Genomic DNA, 23,948 nt, shown 5'->3' on the forward strand with positions numbered 1-23,948 from the left:
CTGTAACAGAATAGACTGTAATAGAATAGACTGTAATAGAAGAGACTGTAACAGAATAGACTGTAATAGAATAGACTGTAATAGAATAGTCTGTAATAGAATAGACTGTAATAGAAGAGACTGTAATAGAATAGACTGTAATAGAAGAGACTGTAACAGAATAGACTGTAATAGAAGAGACTGTAACAGAATAGACTGTAATAGAATAGACTGTAATAGAATAGACTGTAATAGAATAGACTGTAATAGAATAGTCTGTAATAGAATAGACTGTAATTGAAGAGACTGAAATAGACTGTAATAGAATAGACTGCAATAGACTGTAATAGAATAGACTGCAACAGAAAACTGTGTTACTGCAACAATTATAAACCACTCAAGAGATTTCAACGATATTTAACATACGTCTGGACTAAAATAAAACGATGAACTGATTCGATTTCAAATTGAACAGATCAAAGGTCATGTTGCCTTCAAAAACAATTTTGCAGACCAAAACTCAAGTTGGAAGCATCTGATGTTGTCACTCTTCTATTTATCTGTTTCTCTCTGTATCTCTGTATCTCTGTATATATATATATATATATATATATATATATATATATATATATATATATATATATATATATATATATATATATATATATATATATATCTCTCTCTCTCTCTCTCTCTCTCTCTCTCTCTCTCTCTCTCTCTCTCTCTCTCTCTCTCTCTTTCTTTCTCTCTCTTTCTCTCTCTCTCTTTCTCTCTCTCTCTTTCTCTCTCTCTCTCTCTCTCTACCTATTTATGTGACCTTTAATTGATATCAAACGTAAAAGTGGATTGACATCTAACGTGGGTAAAGGGATATCCATTGATGCATTTGTGTCATGTTCTACTTTCTAGTTTTATCCTGCGCTTTGCCTCGGCTGATTCAGCCGAACCCATTTAACCTCTAACTCTCACACCAGTTCTCGTTATTTCTTCACATCGTCAATCACCATCATGATTACCATCCTCGCTCAAACGCCTTATTTATTCAGCTTGTTCACTCCCCGTGTTCTCCTCCCCTTTCCCTCACTCTCATTCTTGCCCTTGTGCAATCTTTTTTCAAGTGTCCTCCTCTTGCATCCCTTACCCTGCTATCGGTGAAGCACCAGTCCGATGGTTTTTTTGTTGGCAGTGGGAATTTGAACTCATATAAGACAGCTCAAGTGCGCTAACTCTGCAAAGGCAGGTATGTTACCTCTGCACCATCCCATCGAACCTCAAAGACCAATCTTGAGAAAATTAAATTGCATTTTAATCTCAAAATGGAAAATTGATGATCTAAAGCTCATTATTCTATTCTCTCCGAAACATGAAATGTGGTGATGATCACTTGATTTCAAATACTTTGCAGTTTTGCTACAGGTGGTATCATATAAAGGATGAATGGTACTTCTATTAAGAACAAGCAATCAAAAAGGGTGTTTGCAAACTTCAACTATGATTTGGATTCACTTGAAGAAAAGCGAATAGTTTAGTGATAATTAGAGATTTGTGCCACAAAAGCACAATTTGTAACTTATTTTGTAAAAACTACGAGAGATATATCCACACTTACCAATGTTTGGATGGTCAAGCATCTTTATGGATGCAGCTTCATAATGGAGCTGCAAAAAAGAATCAAAAGCAATGATTTAGCAAACAACTCCTTCGATTAAACCATATAAACTTTAACTTACCCCATAACTACAACCATAAAATTGTAACTCTCACCAAGAGAGGCTCAACCGCCTCAGGGAACACCATTCTCCATCACAGACAATGATCTAAACTGTAATCGTTCAGCAGTTTAAACACCATTATATCCTCATTCACACAAACTTACATTTAATTGATTGTACTTCCCCACATGCATAATCTTCAACGCAGCCTGAAAGAGGAGAGAAAATGTCAAATTATAACATCATACTTACAATTTGGGAAAACAAGTTAAAAAACTAATATTGGTGTCTCATGATAAATGATTTATGTCCATTTCCACACAAGTCAAAGGGCAGAGGAGCTCATTTTGAGCCAACGGCCATCCATATCTAGTGCCCAACTGCGTCTGTGGACGTCCTCCTGCAGTTGAGTTACTTTTTATGAGGAGGTTGTTGGAAGGATTTGCACTCCAGCCACCGTAAAACACTTCATCCAGCAAAACATACCAAAAGCAAAAATAAATCTGAAAACCCACTCCATGGGAGTACCTCCTGTAAAGCTGCCCTTCACAGGGCAGCTCGCCGAATGACGGGATTGGGACAAAACCTTCGGGACCCACAATTTTTGATGATAGGAGGGAAACCATGGGTTAATCTTCCAGCCTCAGATTGCGGTTGTCTCTGTCGGGGTGGTTCTGAGGTGTCATCCACCAGACAGCGGTCTCCTTGGGTTAACCTGAGGCAGTCCCTTCGGGTGGGTGCCTGGAATGTCCTATCCCCAAGAGAGAATGATCACCTGTCTCTGTTATGATCTGAGCTCAAGCATTTGGACATCAGTATTGCAGCACTCTCTGCGGTAAGGAGACAGGATTGCAGCGAGATCATGGCAGGTGATTACACCTACTCTTGGTCTGGTCGCTCTGATGGTTCCCATGCCCAAGGAGTTGCTGTAGCTGTGTCCAACAAGCTGACTCCAACAATAATTGAGGTAACACTGGTCAACAAGTGTATTATGAGATGAACGATTTGTCACTCCTTGCGTGTCATTTCCCTGGTCTATGTAAATGCTCCGATTGAGGCGAGTGATCTCACCATGAAGGACGCATTCTATGCCACACTCGAGTCTGTGGTCGATCAGTGCCCCAGGTGAGATACTGTTGTAGTCTTGGGGGATCTCAATGCATCAATTGGAACTGATAGGGATGGTTACGATACATGTGTTGGTCCCACCGGGTCTGGAAATGTGAACAAGAACAGCACTAAGTTCCGAGACTTTGAAAGAAGTCATGGACTTAGGGTGGCTGGTTCATGGTTTCAGCAACCACAGGCTCATCGCTGTACTTGATATTCCAACGCTGGTGGTGTGGCAAAGGAGATTGACCATGTGATCGTTGATGGTCGCTGGAGGATAATACAGAACTGCAAGGTCTACTGGAGTGCTCAGCTCCTCAATACTGACCACAGGCTTGTTGAAGCAACTCTGAAGTTGCAGCTTAAATCCAGGAGAATGGTACCATCCCAGCCTAGGCTGGATGTTGGCAAGCTCAAGGATTGGAGGGTAGCTGAAGAGTTTGCGAACAGGCCGAGTGGAGATTTGGGGGGTCTGGGTGCCTTGGGGGACCCTGCAGAGTTGTGGAGTGCCTTCAAGACCAACGTCCTTGAAGTTGCCGGCAGATGTCTTGGAACTCACTGGAGGGCAAAGAGGAATTTTGTCTCTCAAGGGACACTGGATACCATTGTCCAGAGTCACAGGACCAGACTGAATGGCAGAACTGAGCTGGTCAGGGAGCTGAGGCATAAAACTGTACGTGCACTAAGGGTGGACAAGGAGGCCGATGTGCAAGGGATCTGTGAGGGGGTAGAGCATCACCTGTGGTGAAGTGATTCTAGTCTTGCTTACTGGAAAATTCGTGCATTGCGTTCCTCCAAGCCCATCCCTCTGTGGACTGCAGTTAGAGCAGAGGGAGGTGAGCTCTAGACAGAGGAGTCCGAAGTGAAGGCCCACTAGGCCGGTTACTTTGAGCGGCTGTACCAGGCTGATCCACCAGCCTTCGAGTTAGATGTCAGGGGTGTTACTATCCCTATTGCTGACCATCAAATCAACTGCGGTCCACCTTTGTTTGTGGAAACACAGAGTGCGGTGAACCGGTTGAAATGGGATAAAGCTCCAGGAATCTGTGGCATCCATGCTGAGCTTCTCAAGCCTGGTGGAAATGCTGCACTCGTGTCGTTGCATGCAGTTCTGTGCTCTGCCTGGAACACAGGCATCATCCCAGCTGACTGGAAGAGAGGCCTTGTTGTCCCTCTCTGGAAAGGGAAGGGTGATCGCCAAGACTGCAACATCTACCGAGGGGTGATTCTACTCTCAGTGCCAGGCAAGGTCTTTGCTTGGCGAATTCTTCATCAGGTTCCCACCATCGGCTTGAGCACCTGCGTCCAGTGCAGTCAGGCTTTATACCAAAGAGGTCAACGATTGACCATATCCTTGCTCTTCAGGTCTTCACCGAACACATATGAGAGTTTCGGCAGGGGCTGCTTGCAGCGTATGTTGATCTCTGAAAAGTGTTTGATTCAGAGAATCAGGTTGCCCTCTGGAAGATTCTTGGTATTCATGGGGTGCCACCAAAACTTGTCAATCTGATGTCTGAACAACACTCTGACACTGAGAGTCCTGTGAGATGTGGTGATACCATCTCTGACATATTTCCAGTTGTTACTGGAGTTCATGAGTGGTGTGAACTGGCCCCCACATTTTTCATCACTTGCATGGACTGGATTATGGGGAGGATGTCAGAGAGATTAAGTAACAGTGGATCGTTTGGCAATGTCAAGATCTCTGACCTTGATTTCGCAGATGATGTAGTCAGCTTTGCGGAGACTCTGGATATCTTTATGGGGGCCCTCGAGGTGCTGAATGAGGAGTCTGAGCCACTGGGATTACGGGTTTACAGGGTCAAAACGAAGATCCAGGCTTTCAATGACATATTTGATGCTGCTACCCTGTCTGTACAGGTTTGTGACGAGGATGTTGAGGTCACAGAGAGATTCACTAACCTTGGCAGAAATATTCATGTCTCTGCCAGTTGTGAGCCAGAGGTCAACAGATGTCTGGTTCGGGCCCGGAGAGTCGTGGATTTGCTGGATCATGGGGTGTGGTGTTGCCGGTACCTGTGCAGGAGGATGAAAGTCCGAGTGTTCAGGTCCTTGGTGCTTCCAGTCTTGCTCTATGGATGTGAGACTTGGACTCTGACAAGGGATCTCAGACGGAGACTTAATTCCTTTGGTACCAGGTCTCTTCGGAGAATCCTTTGCGATCGCTAGTCGGACTTTGTGTCTCACGAGTGGTTGCTGAGAAAGACTCAAATTAGATTTTTTCCTGCATAGTCCATGAGTGTCAGCTGTAGCTGTATGGACACGTGGCTCGTTTTGCTGATGCTGATCCTGCTCACCAGATACTCGTAGCGAGGGAGCCTCGTGAATGGAGGAGGCCAATGGGCCGACCACATTCCTCGTGGTTGCAGCAGATTGATCAACATCTCAAGGAGATGGGGATGGGCCAGGCATCTACCTGGGGGTTGGCCAGACGGAGGCCCTTGGAGTTCTGGCGGAAAGTGGACGCAGCGACGAGCTGCTCCGACACATGCTCCCATACCTGACCTGACCTGATTTGGACAGCGCACACATTGATGAATCGCCTGACCTGCGAAATACAAGGTTGATAGTTTATACCTGGGTTAAGATTCAAACACAGTCGAGACAGCTCAGAGGTGAGGGTTCTCATTCGAGACAGCTCTCATTGTTTTTTCAAATTCCCTCCCTCTGTTGTATCCCTCGATTGTGCTGTCTGTGTTTCCTTGCTTTTCACTTTGTTTTTTTCTGGACTGTTCTGATTACCTCTTCCAACGAAGGTTATGTTTTCATCCCGGTCTGTCTGTATGTGAGCAGGATATATCAAAACATTGCGGATGGATTTAGACAAAATTTTGTGGGCAGGTTCGGTGTACGACATGGATGAATTGTTGCGATTTTGGTGAAGATACGAATCCGGATATGGATACGAGATACTTTTTAACTTCTGAAGTGATTCTTCACAATTGAGGGATTAGGCTAAAAACTATATGTGGGATGGTGGGCTTGGGATTCATCTGGAACCTTTTATATGCCTGGTGTTGGCTTAATGGTTAGGGTGGTGGGCTTTGGATTGATTCTAAGGTCTGAAGTTCAAATCCTGCTTTGCCGTTGAATTAATACCAGGTTGGGATTACTCAGCCTGTCATCCTTTCGAGGGTGGCAAAATGAGTACAAGCTTGCTGGGATGATTGAGCCATTGGAGTGTCCTGTGTCGCAGTGGCGACCCGTCGAGGATTGTGCCCAACAGCCTTGTAGACTGCTTTGGCAGCACCGACGCTCTGTGCAGAATATGGTCCCAATGGATGAATGGATATGCAGCACAAAACTATATTTCGAAACGTTGTGGATAGATTATGACAAAACTTGGTGGACGAGTTGGGGAGGTGACAAGAACAAGCCGATTTTATTTTAGCTAAGGTCCAGATACAGATTTGGCTTATCATTGGCATACAAAATGTAAACAGTTCAACTTGTCGGCGGGATGTGCTCTTCCGAGTGCCGTTCTGGTTTGTTCTGCGTTTTTGCTCTTCCACGAGCTGTGTTTTAGCTCTCAGAAATTGAAAGAAAGAGGCAGGAAGTATACCATAAGCTTGTACCTTTTCTCCAGAGATGATCTTCTTTGCTTTGTATACGTCTGTAAACTTTCCTTGTCCAAGTTTTGAGAGAACCTCCCAGTCCCCAATCTGACAACAAAGGCAAGAACAAAACATGTATATTTGATGGTGGATTATGCTTCCACTCTGCAAGCAGCTATATATGTCAAGTAAATCAATAACAGTTGATCATAATGAGATCGATTTCACAGTTTAAATGTATAGTAATATATAACATATATAAATGTTGTTCATCTTTCAGCTGCTCCCGTTAGGGGTCGCCACAGCAGATCATCTGTAATGATCCGCATACTGATTTGGCATAGGTTTTACGCCGGATGCCCTTCCTGACGCAACCCTGGTCACCTCTTAGGACACAGGGATAAGGATTGGGTTTCCCATGATTCCGGGCTGCCCTACACCCTCTCATAGCGCGGCCCAGTGCAGAGCTCCCGTCCTCAAGCGATCCTCCAACCCAAGCCTCCGAGTAGCCGGATTAGAGGCGTACACCACTACGCTCGGTGTGTGTGTGTGTGTGTGTGTGTGTGTGTGTGTGTGTGTGTGTGTGTGTGTGTGTGTGTGTGTGCATATATATATATATATATATATATATATATATATATATATATATATGTGTGTGTATATATATATATATATGTGTGAGTTTATATATATATATATAAATATATATATATATATATAGATATATATATATATATATATGTGTGTATATATATATATATATATATATATATATATATATATATATATATATATATATATATATATATATATATATATATATTGTTGTGGTTGACGAAATTCGCACACCACCATTCAGGTCCCTTTGGTGAGATATCTCCGTAAGTATATGTGTAGTTAGGCCCAAACCCGTTGTCTAGTGGGAATACATGTCATTCACTCGGGCTGCGACTCTTCAGGATAGCCGTTTTTCTTTTCCTATCTTTATTTTGGACCAGCCACCATCTCTACCACCACCAACCACGTCTCAACAGTCATCACACAACAACCACCAACCACAACGCCGCTTCACCACAACAGCCACGACCTTTACCGTCACACCTCGCAACCGTCGCATCGCCACCGTTCTTGCGCCGCTTGTGGGTACCGGTACTGGACTCGTGCAGGGCGCGCACCGAACAGCGTGTACAAAAACATCACAGACTTCCCGCAGAAAAACGGATCAAAAACGACTCACGCCCACTTTTGTTCCGTCCTATCGGAGAGCGTGGGCGATTTGGCCCCGCCTCCAGGGCGTTGGAGTGAGGATGCTATATGCAAATTCATGGATCAAAAAGCGTTCACGCCCACTTTTCCTCGGTCCAATAGGGAGCCAGTTAGAGAGGTGAAAGGTCGAAGGCAGGGGGTCAAAGAGCAAAGCCACGGGGCTTATAAAAGCGGCTGCGTTCGTCAGAAAGAGGAGTTCGGAGTTCAAGAGAGTCGTCGGTGGAGCTGGAAGGAAGTGGGAGACCAAGGGAACGAGTTGTCGGCGGAGCTGTGGAGAGGTGGCGGCGGCGAAGACGGACGAGGGGGTGCTCGCGTCGGTGCCGGGAGCTGAAGGCGGGAGGCCGACGGCGCGACCTGGTCGAGGTGGAGACGCTCGTCGCGGGACCCGAGACAGAATAAAAATCCTCCTTCCCCCGAGCATCAGCAACCCCCTCCTGTTTCCCCCCCGCGCTGATATAGTGCGACAAAGGGGGCCCCTTTTCCCACCCCTACCAGACACTGTCCGCGAGGCCCGCGGAGTTGGGGCACCATCGCCACTTCGCGCCTCATCATCAGACGGGTAGGCCCGACCCGGTCTCGGCCCCAGGCCCGCCTCATCCTTGAGGCTGTTCTTTTTCTTGGTTTTGGGTATGTGTTGTCGGCGCCGTCTGTGAAGTAGAATTGTATAAGTGTTGCCGTGTGCTCGGTAGTCGGATAGCTCTGCATTGTGTCTTCTCTTTTACATTTGCTTTTTGTGTGATATTGCATTGTGTGTCTCCTTCTTTTACATGTGCTTTTGGTGGAATTGTATATGTGTGCTTTCCGTTCATCGCGAATAAATGTGCTTTATGTTGAACTGTTTTCCCGCTTCGCTTAGTCTTTTCTTTTATTGAATCCCCATCTTGCTTCACGTAAAGGGTTGGTAGTGGGCTGAAACGCCCGATAATTAATCGAACCGTCGAGGCCGACGAATAACACCGCTCGGTTATCCCGATAGTACGGAACGGGTCGCTTAAAGTGGCCCGTGTCCGAAGTCGACCTGCGGCGAGGTGCGATCGCCCGGTCTACCCTCCGCGTGGGTACTTAGGTAGGTCGAATTTGGCGAGCAACCCTATCCCACGCGGGGGCCGATTGGCACGATCGCGGTGAGACCGAAAGGTCCACCCGTGACTGGTTCCTGGCGTTAGTCCGAGAGGGTCATGACTGGATTGTCCGTCCAGTGGGCGACGTGCCGCGATTCGAGTTACGTGGCCGTCGCACGCCGGCGGGCGCGAATCCGCAACACTGGTGTCAGGTCGTGCGATACAAATTCATCGCCCTCCTCGCGGCACTGGTATTGGAGAACGGGACAACAGGCTCTCCTGTCTCCAGCGAAATTCACGGGAATCGGTCCAGGGGTGAGAGAAGCGACCCCCGATTCCCTCCAAATTACGAGCGAGCGAAATTAACCCTTCACGAGAAACAAGATGGCGTCTCAAGGCGAGCGGGAGCCGGGGGTATTAGAAATGGATGTGGAATGTGTAGGATCCATGGCCCAGGATGGAATGCCCGTGCAGGAACATGAACTCGTCTAACTGAACCCAGAGCCCGAAATAGGTGCGGCAGCGGCCGCGGTGTATGACACCTCCCCTCCCCCTCTCCACCAAAACCCTTCCCCAACCCCTGCCGAAATGGCTCACCCAAGCGCACCCGACATGACCCAGCTATTCACCATGCTGGCAAAAATGAATGCGGAAATGACAGCGAAGATCAATGCGGATATGAAAAACGAAATGAAAGGAATGAACGAAAAGATGGATGCGAATACACAACAAATGAACGAAAAGATGGATGCGAATGCACAAAAGATGGAAGCAAACATGAAGGAAGAAATGAAAGAGCTGCGGGGTGAGACGCAGAACATGGGCCGATGCCTGCAGGCGGGCATGAAGGCCGTTAGCAGGGAGCTTAAAAATGGCGACTCCACGTGTAGGAGCGAACGAGCTGGGAGGGGGTGCAGCGGCTGACAGGCCCGCGGTGGAGGCGGGTAAAAAAATAATTCGGGAGACAAGAGACGAGGTGAAAGTAATTGGGAGGGAGAGAAAAGAACAATTAATACGGAAAGCAAGGATGAGGTACACGGAGATCGTGAAAGAGCAAGGAGTGAAAAACAGGGAAGGACGGGAGCGACTTAAAGAGAAAGCAAGGTTGACCTACATAAAGATAAGGGAAAGACGCCAGAAAGAAGCAGAGACCAATAGACACGAGGAGACGACAGAAAAAATAGAGGAGAGACTACACGATGAAGACGGGGTAAGTGACGCACACACACACACGGAGGTAGTGGAGAACGATGAGGTTGAGCTCGCGGAGCATGCAGGGACCCGGTGCGAGCAGCTGGATGGCCTCCTCCAGGAACGAGGGGAGGGAGTATGCCCCCTTGAGGCGAGTCACGACCAGGTGAGTTCGGTCGTGCTTTGCGAGGTTGAGGGGAGGAGTGCTGCGAACGGGTGCACGGAAAGCTTGGGGGGTATAGAGGCCCCGGAGACCCTTGTGGGGACACGAATCCCCAGTGTGGTTGTCCCTGTGTGTGTGGTGCAAGGTGTGAGTGTGCCCCCGTGTGTGGAAGCGACCCCGTGTGTGAGTGGTGAGGTGGCGATTGTGCCGGAGTACGTGCTTCCCAGCACGCCGTGTATAAAAGAGGCACGGTGTGTGGATGAGGAACCGCGGGTGAGTGCCCCCGCGTGTGTGAGTGAGGCACGGTGTGTGGATGAGGCACCGCGGGTGAGTGCCCCCGCGTGTATGAGTGAGGCACCACGAGTGAGTGAAAGGCCGCGAGTGAGTGAACGGCCGAGTGCAAGGGAGACAGTGTGTGTGAGAGAGCGGTATGTGAGGGAGATGTCGGTTGGCATGCGGGAGCACGCAGCCGCGTCTCCCGGGGTGAATGTAATGGAATGGAGTGTGAGCGTCGGAACACGCGGGAGTGCGTGTGTCGAATGGCGTCGACGACGGCGACATGTGAGGAAAGAAAGCCGAGTAGCGGCTGTAGTTGTTTCGGGGACCGTGCCGGGTTCACCCAGCAGTGAGCACGAGGTCCGTGCTGTGCAACGCACGAGGCCGCCACGTGCTCGCTTGCGAGAGTGAAGTCCCGGTCCGGAAACGCACACGGTGGATTTGCCGATCCCACGGACGGACAAAGTTTAGGCAGGATTATGGATTTGGACCGGACGGGTTCTCCACGCGATCGGGTGTGTTAAGCTCCAACGGGCAAAACACATGTGTTCGCGTGGGGAACCCCTCGAGACGTGGGGCTTGTGTTTTTTTTTATGCGCACGGTGACGTCATGGCTGCACGTGGGGTTGGAATCTGGCAGGAGGGGTATCCCTGCCAGATGGTACTGTCCAAGGAGGGACGAGGAACACGTGCAGCTGCATGACGTCACGGGCAGGTGCGAGCGCGAGTTGCCGCGCTGGAGGTGCGCATGAAAGAAAAAATAAATAAATAAATAAAGGCAAGCCTCACTTTCGGGTGCACAGGATTCCTGGGCAAGGGGTGGAAGACCCCCTTACCCTGGGCACAGGATGGAAACTAGTTAGGGGGAAGGGTTAGCTTAGTTAGACCGACTTCATGGGGCAGGGGTAAGTCCTCATGGAGTCCGTGGAATGGATTAGTTCTTAGGATTGCAGCCAGATTTAGGTTCGGAAATAAAATGATTTTTTATTGATTTGGAGACAGTGACAGACAGTGAATGTGTAGAGGGGACGTAGCTTAGCTACGTAGTGTTAAATGGAACGTGCTATAGTTTAAGGGACGACGTGGGAGCACGAGTTAGTTAGGGGATGTAGTTAGAAGGATGGCAGAGTTCAGCGGTGTGTGTGTTGAAGAGTTGTGAGGTGAGTACATGGTGAGTGAGTGAGGCCAGCGGGTCTGTGTGTGGGGAGTGAATGGGGAATGCATGGTGCGATGAGTGATTGGGGGGAGGAGTGACTCCCGCCCAAGGGACCCCCGGGGTCAGTGTAGAGTGAGTGAGGGGGTTAGTTAAATTGAAAAATGGAAGTCGTTTTGTTGTTGGTGGGGAAGTAGGCTCGAAACCCGTTTGGAGGGTGCAGGAGCCCTGTTGACAGGCTGGGAGCGTGGCTGCGAAAAGTGAGTATCGCTGAGTGGGTACCCCGGGCACCAGGCTAGTCGGCCGTGGTAGGCCAAGGGCCCATGGGGGGCCGGGATAGCGTAGTGGGCACGGGTGCGCCTGCTTGGTGCGGGGGCCCGGGGCGCCATTAGCCGCGTGGGCAGTGTTGTGGGCACGGGTGACCCTCGGAAAGGGGCCCGGGAAGCCAGCCTGCCACGTGTGCGTTTCAGGGGAGGTGCCATGGGGGGCACTCCCCGGTGTTAGGGAGCTGGAAGGCTCGGAGGCAGTGTAGTGCCCGGGGGGTGCCATAGCTGGAGATTCGGAAGAGGGTCGTGCCTGCCAAAGGGAGCCACGTGTCCCAGCCATGAGACCGTGTGAGGGCACGGAGAGAAAATTGGGGGGCGAGGCCCGAAATTGTAAGGACACCAACACAGGCGACGGGAATGTGGGTTGTTAGAACCAATAGTTTAAGCGAGAGGCGCTTGTTGAAAGCCCCGGGGTAGTTTAACAGTTAAATGGTTAGGGTAGATTAGGAAGTGTACCCCTCCGCACCATCCATCCCCTCGCTCTCGTTGTGGGCCGCTGGACCCACTTTGGTTATAGATCGCCGAACTCTGGGGAGGCCATCTTGAGGCTTAGATTGGGCCTCGACACAGGACGTTAGCTCTCCCTTATTCCCCTCCGGGAAGGGAACGTAGGGGTTGGAAGTAGGCTAGGTGACAGGATAGGTTAGCCGAACAAAGACGATAAAGGGGGTTAGGGGACGATTTATAGTGGGGAAGTAAAAAAAAAAAATAATAATAATAATAATAATAAAAAAATAAGTTGGGGCTAAATTGGGGTTTGACAAATTAAGGGAGTGGGTATGTACAGTGACAGGCAAAGGCGATAGGTGGGAGGGAGACAGGTAGGTGGGTCCGAGCCCGCCTTCCGAGTGGCCAGCACCACCGCACTCCCTCCACCAACCTCCACTGAACGGCAAAGGCTGGCCAACTTCATCGGCTGGCCGTGTTTTGCTTCAAGGCCTGTGCCGGCCACTTCATCTGCTGGCTGTGTTGCTGCAAGGCCTGTGCCAGCCCACTTCATCTGCCGGCTGGCTGTTTTCTTCAAGGCCTGTGCCGGCCAGTTCGTCTGCCGGCTGTGTTTGCCTGCAGCGGCCTTCTTCTGCGGGCTGTGTTTGCCTGCTGCCTTTGCCATGCCATGCCCACTGCCCCTGTTCACCAGCCCCGTTCGATTTTTGCTTTGCCCCCCCTGTTCATTGCCATGTGCGCCAGGATCAAGGCAACAGTTTGCAAGCTGCAAGAACTGCCCTGTTGGCAGCTACAACACGGGCCTGCAGTGGCGGCCCGTGCACCGTGTTTGTGTTCATCCATCCATTCGTTGTGTTCATTGCGGGTGCCACTTGAGCTGGCACGGAGACTGCATTTGTGCAGCCCATGCACCATTGTGGTTCACTGCGTTCAGTTCAAACCATTCATCCATCCATTCGTTGTGTTCATTGCGTGTGCCACTTGAGCTGGCACGGAGACTGCGTTTGTGCAGCCCATGCACCGTTGTGGTTCACTGCGTTCAGTTCAAAAGGGAAGGCCTTGGACTGCGTGTGAGCAGCCAGCCACGTTTCCTGTCACCTGCATTGTTTGAGCCAGAGACTGCATGCGGGCAGCCTGGCTCCCTGCTGACTGCTTTCTTTTTGCAGAGTTCAATGATCCTGGGCCATGGTTTAGTGTAAAATTTGTAAGTTAAGGTTAAGATGTACTGTACATATGAGTGCGCCCCCGGCATGTCTGTCTAGCGCCGGCAATTTTATTTAAGTCGTCCGTGTGAGTGAGTTTGTTTAGGTAGTTACTCAGCCCTCAGGTTATTTATTTTGGGGACACGAATACCATGAATGTCGCACTCAGGGATCCGTAGGTAAAATGTACTAGGGGAAAACTACACATGATGGCACACGAAAATTTGACGACTCGGGACGAGTCTGTAAAAAGGGGAGGGGGTAGTGTTGTGGTTGACGAAATACGCACACCACCATTCAGGTCCCTTTGGTGAGATATCTCCGTAAGTATATGTGTAGTTAGGCCCAAACCCGTTGTCTAGTGGGAATACATGTCATTCACTCGGGCTGCGACTCTTCAGGATAGCCGTTTTTCTTTTCCTATCTTTAGTTTGGACCAGCCACCATCTCTACCACCACCAACCACGTCTCAACAGTCATCACACAACAACCACCAACCACAACGCCGCTTCACCACAACAGCCACGACCTTTACCGTCACACCTCGCAACCGTCGCATCGCCACCGTGCTTGCGCCGCTTGTGGGTACCGGTACTGGACTCGTGCAGGGCGCGCACCGAACAGCGTGTACAAAAACATCACAGACTTCCCGCAGAAAAACGGATCAAAAACGACTCACGCCCACTTTTGTTCCGTCCTATCGGAGAGCGTGGGCGATTTGGCCCCGCCTCCAGGGCGTTGGAGTGAGGATGCTATATGCAAATTCATGGATCAAAAAGCGTTCACGCCCACTTTTCCTCGGTCCAATGAGGAGCCAGTTGGAGAGGTGAAAGGTCGAAGGCAGGGGGTCAAAGGCGAAGCCACGGGGCTTATATAAGCGGCTGCGTTCGTCAGTAAAAGTGTTGTGCGTTGGAACGAGGAGTTCGGAGTTCAAGAGAGTCGTCGGTGGAGCTGGAAGGAAGTTCAAGAAAGGAGACTGAGGGAACGAGTTGTAGGCGGAGCTGTGGAGAGGTGGCGGCGGCGAAGACGGACGAGGGGGTGCTCGCGTCGGTGCCGGGAGCTGAAGGCGGGAGGCCGACGGCGCGACCTGGTCGAGGTGGAGACGCTCGTCACGGGACCCGAGACAGAATAAAAATCCTCCTTCCCCCGAGCATCAGCAACCCCCTCCTGTTTTCCCCCGCGCTGAGATAGTGCGACAAAGGGGGCCCCTTTTCCCACCCCCTACCAGACACTGTCCGCGAGGCCCGCAGAGTTGAGGCACCATCGCCACTTCGCGCCTCATCATCAGACGGGTAGGCCCGACCCGGTCTCGGCCCCAGGCCCGCCTCATCCTTGAGGGTGTTCTTTTTCTTTGGTTTTGGGTATGTGTTGTCGGCGCCGTCTGTGAAGTAAAATTGTATAAGTGTTGCCGTGTGCTCGGTAGTCGGATAGCTCTGCATTGTCTTCTCTTTTACATTTGCTTTTTGTGTAATATTGTGTTTCTTCTCCTTTTACATGTGCTTTTGGTGGAATTGTATATGTGTGCTTTCCGTTCATCGCGAATAAATGTGCTTTACGTTGAACTGTTTTCCCGCTTCGCTTCGTCTTTTCTCTTATTGAATCTCCATCTTACTTCACGTAAAGGGTTGGTCGTGGGCTGAAACGCCCGATAATTAATCGAACCGTCGAGGCCAACGAATAACACCGCTCGGTTATCCGATAGTACGGAACGGGTCGCTTAAAGTGGCCCGTGTCCGAAGTCGACCTGCGGCGAGGTGCGATCGCCCGGTCTACCCTCCGTGTGGGTACTTAGGTAGGTCGAATTTGGCGAGCAACCCTATCCCACGCGGGGGCCGATTGGCTCGATCGCGGTGAGACCGAAAGGTCCACCCGTGACTAGTTCCCGGCGTTAGTCCGAGAGGGTCACGACTGGATTGTCCGTCCGGTGGGCGACGTGCCGCGATTCGAGTTACGTGGCCGTTCGCACGCCGGCAGGCGCGAATCCGCAACAATATATATATATATATATGTGTGTGTATATATATGTGTATATATATATATATATATATATATATATATATATATATATATATGTGTATGTATATATATATATATATATATATATATATATATATATGTGTATATATATATATATATATATATATATATATATATATATATATATATATATATATATATATATATATATATATATATATATATATATATATATATATATATATATATATATATATATATATATATATATATATATATATATATATATATATATATATATATATATATATATATATATATATATATATATATATATATATATATATATATATATATATATATATATATATATATATATATATATATATATATATATATCTCCTGGTGTTAGTGTAGTGGTTAGGGTAGCGGCTTGGGATCCAAAAGGTCCTGAGTTCAAGCCCCGTTGGCCGCTTGATTTAATACACACCAGGAGGTTGACTCAGCCTGTCATCCTTCCGAGGTCGGCGAAGTGAGTACCAGTGTACTGGGCCCGGTGTATGCCCCGGTTAGAATAGTATATGTCTTCTTCTTCTTCTTCTTCTTCTTTCGGCTGCTCCCGTTTGGGGTCGCCACAGCGGATGATCCGTATGATCCGCATAGTGATTTGGCACATGTTTTACGCCGGATGCCTTCCTGACGCAACCCTGGTCGCCTCTTACAACACAGGGATATGGCACACCTATTTTAACCAGGGTATACACCGGCCCAGTACAATGGTACTCATTTCGCCGACCTCGGAAGGATGACAGGCTGAGTCAACCCCCTGGTGTATTAATTCAGTGGCCCAACGGGGCTTGAACTCAGAACCTTTTGGATCCCAAGCCGCTGCCCTAACCACTGCGCCAACACCAGGCTATATATATATATATATATATATATATATATATATATATATATATATATATATATATATATATATATATATATATGTATGTATATTTATCTTGTTGCGGATCCGGGGTGGTGGGATTCTCACCCGGTCCTAGGCGCCACCCTCACCACCACCGTCTCCGGGATCTATAACGCCAGCCGGCTCGGCACAGGCTTCCTCGGCACAGGCTTCGGGTCACGAGTTTTCAATCGCGATACCAACGTAATCCTGAACCTTACCAGTTGGGGAAATAGAACCACTGTTTACAGACTGGTTTTGTCAGAGAGCGAGCAGAGTGTACCAGTCTGTAACCATTTTGGTGTTATATGCCAATGGAACGGATCGTTTCTCGACGCGACACGAATTAATCCGTCGCGGCAACTTCATACAAATTAACCAGATTTATTGGGGAACATCGGGGATCACAACACAAGCAAAATTAATGATAATGGTTTTATTAACAATCCTCAACCCGTTCTTAACTCGGGAACCACGGTCTACAGGTCTCGAGGGGGTCGCTACCGAAATATGCCTTATACAACACGTGCAGACAAAGACAAACAGCATGCATGCAAGACAAAGACACAGTACTTCGTGATGTCTCATGGACGAGAGGACAGTGTCAAAAAGCACGAATGTCGCTCGTAACAAGCGGATGTCCATGGATTCGACCTCCCAGCTCGAACCACACCACGTGGCAAAAATGGCGGCGCAGCACCCTTCCTTCTCAAGGCACCGCGTGCACATGCCCTCCTCAGCGCGTTCCGGCCCCACGCAATGTCGACGGCACAAGTCCGCCAGATCAACGATGGGCCTCAGCCGATCTCTCTCGTGGTCCAGCACACAAATGCAGGCCTGTCCTCCAGACAAGGCCCAACTCGAGGTGCCGAGCTCCGCAAGCGGATCGGCGAACGTCTCAGCTGTTGGTGTGAGCAGGGACAGTCAGAGGTTCCAGCGTCTCCTCTCCTGGCTTCCTGCCTCGAAGCCTGAATTCCGCTTCGTCCTCTCAAAGCCGGCTGCCATCCCTTTCACGGCAGAATCCTCATGGTGCAGGCAGCCTCTCAAAAGCCCACTGCCGTTTCTCAACACTCAACCTTTCGTTCGCTCGTTTTGAATCACGAGCACGCTTCAAGAGCGACTATTTCCACACACTCGACCCTTTATATGAAGCATCCGTTTCTTCTCTCGTTTGATCACTTCGACACACGAGCCCGCCTCTCTCTCTCTCTCTCTCTCTGAAAACCCCGACAAACTCCGCCACCTCGTGTCACTTCATCCCTTTTAGCCACACCCTCTCACTCGACTGGGCGGGGTTTATCATCCATTGAGGGGAGGAAGAAGAGAAAGCTCATTCCATCACCACCGCACAACAATAATACAGCCTTTTACAATTCCCGACACACATATAGTGTCCAATGTACCAACAACCTATCTATACATGCATTTAATGGGGGATCTGAGCTAATCATATACTTAGTCGTCCCATTAAGGGCCATTTCCGTAAATATGTGTGTGTATATATATATATATATATATATATATATATATATATATATATATATATATATATATATATATATATATATATATATATATATATATCTGATAAGATAAAATAATGATGTTGTGTTGAAAAGATTATTTCCTCTCAACGACTGAAAGAAATCTCATTGGAACGAAAAAGGAAGAAATAATGAAATAAACCAATGTCACCCACAGAGTGACCCGTATCTTGCCAAAAGGTGACCACGTGTGACTTCTTTAAGGTCACACTGAGGTGAACAGAGCTGCTATCCACCAGGAGCGACTCCTTGAGTAATATCTGCCTACAAGAGATTCCGATGGGAATCGTTCTACAGAGTAACCATGAAAAATATGCATTTGCCTCATACCGTCACCAAATGATGTCATAATGTCTCAAGCTTGACATATCTAGAAAGCACTCATCGAGGTGTTCAATTTGAGGTGCTACACGATATGGTTCCTAAAACTTGAAAATTTGACCTTGGGGTCAAATATGTTTGACCTCAGGCGCTAACCATGAAGGTCAAGGCCAATCACCACCAAAAATTAATCAGCTGAGCGCCAGACCATGAACTATATTCCCATGAAGTTTGAAGACGATCCGATCAAAATTACTCAAAAAATAAGGGTTTCGTCGACTCTCCTGATTTATGACAAAGTGACCTTGACCTTTGACCTTGACCTTCAAAATTTTATGCGCTGAAAGGGACCTCTATAGGCCTCTGATATGCGAAGTGACAAAAATTTCCAATGATAACTGTGCTCTGCAGAATTTTTTATACGTGATTACAGACAAAAAATAAAAAATTAAAAAAATTAAAAAATAAAAAACATACAAGCTGACTCACATATCTTGCAAAAACTTCGTTTTGGCAAGATAATAATTTGAATCATCGGTACATAACGTATGTAATCCAATGCCTTGCTTACCAGGTACTTCTTGTCAGCCTCAACAACCTCATTATTGACCTCTTCATCACCCACATTTTCCTTCAGCTCAATATCCTCTGCATCATTCTTTACCTCCACACACACTTTCTTCAACTCATTACCCTCGTTTACTTCTTCACTGTTCTTCTCTTCAATAACACTGACAGGAGATGCTGGAAAGAGCAGAAACAATCCACGTGACACAGACATTGTGACAGATCAACGGTGAGAATAACATCACATTCAGATGTGTGCACTGTGGGAATTATGTCATCGGTGTTATCAATAACCATCTTCTTCTTGACCAGAGAGTTCTTGTGCCATATCCCCGAGTAGAGTCATGGGCTCATAGAACATGTAAGATTGGACCAAGTCTTTCAGGAACCAGTGAGCTTGGCCTGACATTTAAGAAACCGCTGGCCATTGAGTTGGTGAAAGCAGGAATTTGTAAATTGTTCAGGGTACCGGCAATAGCTCGCCTTCTCTTCACGAAGAACACCAAGTGATCTTTAAAGTCCTCCAACTAATGCTACCAGACAGGACACCAAACACAAGGTGTATGTGCATGCGTGCATCTGAGGAACGTCCTACCTGCGAGGCATGAATCGGAGTTTTTGAAACATGGTTGGAATCGACAGGACATTGATCGAGGAATGCTCGCCACCATTGAAAGTGAGGGGAAGCTGATGTTTCAGGTATTGAACCCTTCATCAAAACAGTGATTAAGATACATTAACGAATGGGGTATTCTGTTCAGGAAAATGATAAAGGAATAACTATGGACAAAACAAATGCTGTTAGTTGCATTGGTCCAGCATGGTTCGGATCTGAGTTTTAGCTGGGTTTTTATACCCGATAATCCGTTCATCCTTGCCGACACGGCTTTGGCAGTTCTGCTCGACTGCACCCGATCCGGAGTTGGTAGTTGGTCGTTGGAACTCTACCGCAGTCAGTAGAGTGACCCAGTTCGAGCAAGACGTGCCGAGGGCGTGGTTCCCCGGTAGTCGACACCGCGTAGTTAATTAGGTAAATTGGTTCCAGACAAAAAGATCCTCCACTATGCGGTTGAGATATTGGCGTTCCACGTTCGATTCAGCGCGACCCGTCGACTCACGGAATTATCCGGAGCGATGGCCTACAATTCCGGAGAGTCCGGTGGGAATAGACGTAACTTTCCCCACCTCGTGGTCGTTCTCGCCACCGGTCCCCGGCCCTCAACAATATAATTAAATTGAAATAAAATAAAGATTTTAACGGTCGTAGAAAAAAGAAAATTCCAGAAGTTTACCGCCGTTGATGCAGCATCTTTTACACCATCTTATTTAACACCAACAACAATTCAGTCTTGCATCTCATGCACGAACTTGGGATAATGTATTACCAATCACAATAGTTGTCTCACGGATGAAAAATTTGTCTTTATAAAGACAATTAGCAAAAGTACCCATCACTTTGCTGACGGATTTAATCGAAAGACAACATGTTGTACATCACAAATACTCTGCTCTATTCACTCTATCATTTGCCCGAGGTCATCTTCCATCTGGTTGGAAGTCAGCTGACATCGCAATCATCAACACGGCATGAGCGAAAATCACTTCGGCTCAACTGTGAAGTTCACTGTTGGATGCTTTGGTTTGAACCTCTGTTTAAAATGAGCGATATGAAACATTCTGAAAATGTTGAATTATTCTCATTCAGATTACAACATCACTGTGATGCATATTGTTAAATTGTTTCAACTTTCTTGATATAAAAAGATGATTTGTAATACCAGCTCCCATCGAGTGGCGCAACACAATACACATTTACATTTGGGGTCTTCCACCCACCCTGAACCCACTCCCCCAGCACAAACATACTTGGAGTACCCTTTTAGACAACATGCAAAAATTAGTTGGATTTGGTTCAGTAGTTTTTTAGTTTTTAGTTTTTGAAGCATCTACCAACAAATAAACAAACAAACATGAATTGAGATTATATACTAGATCCCAGGTCTGCGTCGACATAAAAATAAGGATAATGAAGTCATTTTATCACCAAATATTGACAGTGGTATGTGAACTGCCGTGGGAGGTAAAGGGGAAGCGGTGTTTCAGGTGTTTTCCCTTCTTGAAGGCAAAACGGTCCACACCCGAAACATCACTTCACCATATTTCCCACAGTGGTTAGCGGAGTAAAGGACCAAAATGACGAATGACTCAAAGGTCCTCTATCGATGACCCGGGCTGCCGAAACATGCTTGCTATCATGTTCTGTAAGTATGTAGGATATAAATATTAGTTTGAGTGTGCTGTGAGATCGGAAGTCTGTTTGTGTCAGTGTGTTTTGTGTTGTATCACAAATGGAAGCGATTCTAAAAATTACTCCCGTGTGGGGGTGTTGGTCATCTCTATAATGTTTTTTTACTATCATAATCGATGAACCGTTGCCAGATATCTCCTAAAATGACAGACTAGATAGGTTTTGAAAATGGTGACTTTCACAACTTTCGTGACCTCGTGACCTTGACCCTGACATTGAATCCGGGAAAAAATGTCGTTGGGTATCACTCATCGACCTCTACCGACATACCAAATTTTATCAAGATCGGAAGTAAAAAGTTTTCTTTGTACCGGGAGGTGTTTTTGACCATCTTCCAGGTTACGTGGCGGCCAAACGGGACGGAAGTTCAAAAATCTGTCCAGTTAGATACAAGATAATATTTTTTACTATCATAATCAATAAACAGTTGCCGAATATCTTGTAGAATTGCAGACTAGATAGGTTTTGAAAATGGCGATTTTTATAACTTACATGACCTCGTGACCTTGACCCTGACCCCAGACAAAAGTTATATCGTTGTGCAACACTCATCGACCTCTACCCATGTACTAAGTTTCATCAAGATCGGAAAGAAAAATTGTTGACGGACAGATGTACGGACGGACGGATATTTGGTCTGGCTTTATTAGGTCATCCCGGGAGAGATGACCTAAAAATGTCTCAAAATTTGGTTGAGAAAATTGGTTGCCTCACTAATCCAAATCCAAAGATGAAATGCATTCAGAATTTGAAGGGCACTCGGTAGAGAGCATACCTCCACCAGGCTAATTCGCTTAAGTTTCATATCCCACTGATATGTCGGATCTGGATTTGGACGTGAAATAAATTTAATTGGCTTGTCCTCGTCACAGAACCAACTCATCCACCAAGTTTCATCTGAAACTGTCCGCAATTTTCTGAGATATTGTGCGATATATTGTTTGAACCCAATCACTCAATGGTGAAGAATCACTTTAAAAATTCTCGGTTTCGGATCCGGATCTTCAGGAAAATTTAATCATTTCGTCCATGTCGCATACCCAAGCTCTCCACCAAATTTCGTCCCAATGCATTCACGACTTTTTGAAATATCCTGTTCACAAACAGACAGACAGACAGACAGACAAGGGTGAAAAGATTACCTCCATCCACCTTCGGTGGCAGAGGTGATATGTTGCTTTGCCAAAACTACAGCAAACGCTCAAGAGGGAATGATGAGCATTGATTTCTGATGAGACGTTAAAGCCACATGATGTGTTTCAACTGAGAGAAGGTCAGTTATTACTGGAACCCCTAAAGAATCAAAATTCCCACCCAAAACCTGTAACTTGTAAGTGCAAAATGTAAAAATGAAAGCTTCTGAAAGATGATATTAAACTTGAGCTGATCTACGAAAGCTGTGATTATGAAGGAAACAGGTGCAAATCCATTGAAACACTGTCATGGTTTTGCTGGAGGTTCAAAACAAAATGGCTGGAGTGTGCACGAGAAAGATTGTGCACTGAACAGCCACCACCGGCAAATTAAAAATAAATACATAAAAAACTAGAGGGGGAGCACTCGGGAGAGTGCAAAACCTCCGCCGCCAATACTGCTGGGTCACTCAAGTGAACCTTATATCTTATTCATTAAATATGTCAACAATGCTGACACAGTTATAGTTCTTTTCTCCAACATTTTTTTTTGGGGGGGGGGGGGTTGGAAATCACTTAAAACATGTAAAAATACAAAAAAAAAAAAAAAAAATCGAAATTTTGTTGAAAAAAAAGTTGCAAAAAATTTTTTTTTCTCTTACAATTTTCTTTTGGGGGGGTTGGAAATCACCTAAAACATGTAGAAATGCAATTTTTTTTCTTTTTTGGGGGGGGTAACAATTTTTTTGGGGGCGGGGGGTTGGAAATCACCTAAAACATGTAGAAATGCAATTTTTTTTCTTTTTGGGGGGGTAACAATTTTTTTTGGGGGCGGGGGGTTGGAAATCACTTAAAACATGTAAAAATGCAAAAAATAATTTTTTCTCAAACAATTTTTTTGGGGGGTGGAAATCACTTAAAATATGTAGAGATGCAAAAAAATTTTTTCCTCTGACAAATTTTTTTTGGGGGGGGGGGTTGGAAATCACTTAAAACATGGAAAAATGCCAAAACATTTTTTTTTCTCAAACAATTTTTTTTTGGGGGGGGGGTTGGAAATCACTTCAAATATGTAGAAATGCAAAAAAAAAATTTTTTTCTCTGACAATTTTTTTTGGGGGGGGGTTGGAAATCACTTAAAACATGTCGAAATGCAAAAAAAAAATTCTCTTTTTTGGGGGGGGGTAACAATTTTTTTGGGGGGTTGGAAATCACTTAAAACATGTCGAAATGCAAAAAAAATTCTCCAACAATTTTTTTTTGGGGGGGGTTGGAAATCACTTAAAACATGTAAAAATGCAAAAAAAAAATTCTCCATTTTTTTGGGGGTGGGGTAAAAAAAAATTTTGGGGGGATTGGAAATCACTTAAAACATGTAGAAATGCAAAAAAAAAAAATTTCTCTAACAATTTTTGTTGGGGGGGGGGGGCAAGTCCAAAATTTAATGGCATGATCCTTGGACCATACCTCACCCCCCACCAAGTTCCGTCGAAATCCGTTGAGGAGTTTTTCCGTAATAGTGTTCTCAAACAAACAAACAAACAAACAAGCAGTCATAGACTGGTACTTACGAAATCGTCAACTTGACCTCTGACCTTGTCTAATAAAAGCTGTCTTGAAAGAAGGTAGCGACGCAAACCAGAAGTTTCTACGATGATTCTGTACCAAACCATCAAAAATCGAATGTT

At 46.5% G+C, this 23,948-nt stretch overlaps 1 protein-coding gene across 1 annotated transcript in view; it reads right to left on the reverse strand.

Moving 5' to 3' along the window:
- Positions 1-845: 845 nt before the first annotated feature.
- LOC147032330 (uncharacterized) overlaps positions 846-23,948 on the reverse strand; it is a 33,063-nt gene continuing 9,960 nt past the window's right edge. The window contains exons 4-7 of the mRNA XM_085858455.1: positions 18,824-18,996; positions 6,398-6,484; positions 1,856-1,900; positions 846-1,637 (exon numbers count right to left, since the gene is read on the reverse strand). Coding sequence (XP_085714581.1) covers positions 1,515-1,637; positions 1,856-1,900; positions 6,398-6,484; positions 18,824-18,996 — 428 coding nt within the window. The 3' untranslated portion in view covers positions 846-1,514. The remainder of the gene's footprint in view (positions 1,638-1,855; positions 1,901-6,397; positions 6,485-18,823; positions 18,997-23,948) is intronic.

The sequence above is a fragment of the Eptatretus burgeri genome, chromosome 2, assembly GCF_056783735.1.
Source record: "Eptatretus burgeri isolate ZD-2024b chromosome 2, Ebu_testis_v1, whole genome shotgun sequence".
Taxonomy (NCBI): domain Eukaryota; kingdom Metazoa; phylum Chordata; class Myxini; order Myxiniformes; family Myxinidae; genus Eptatretus; species Eptatretus burgeri.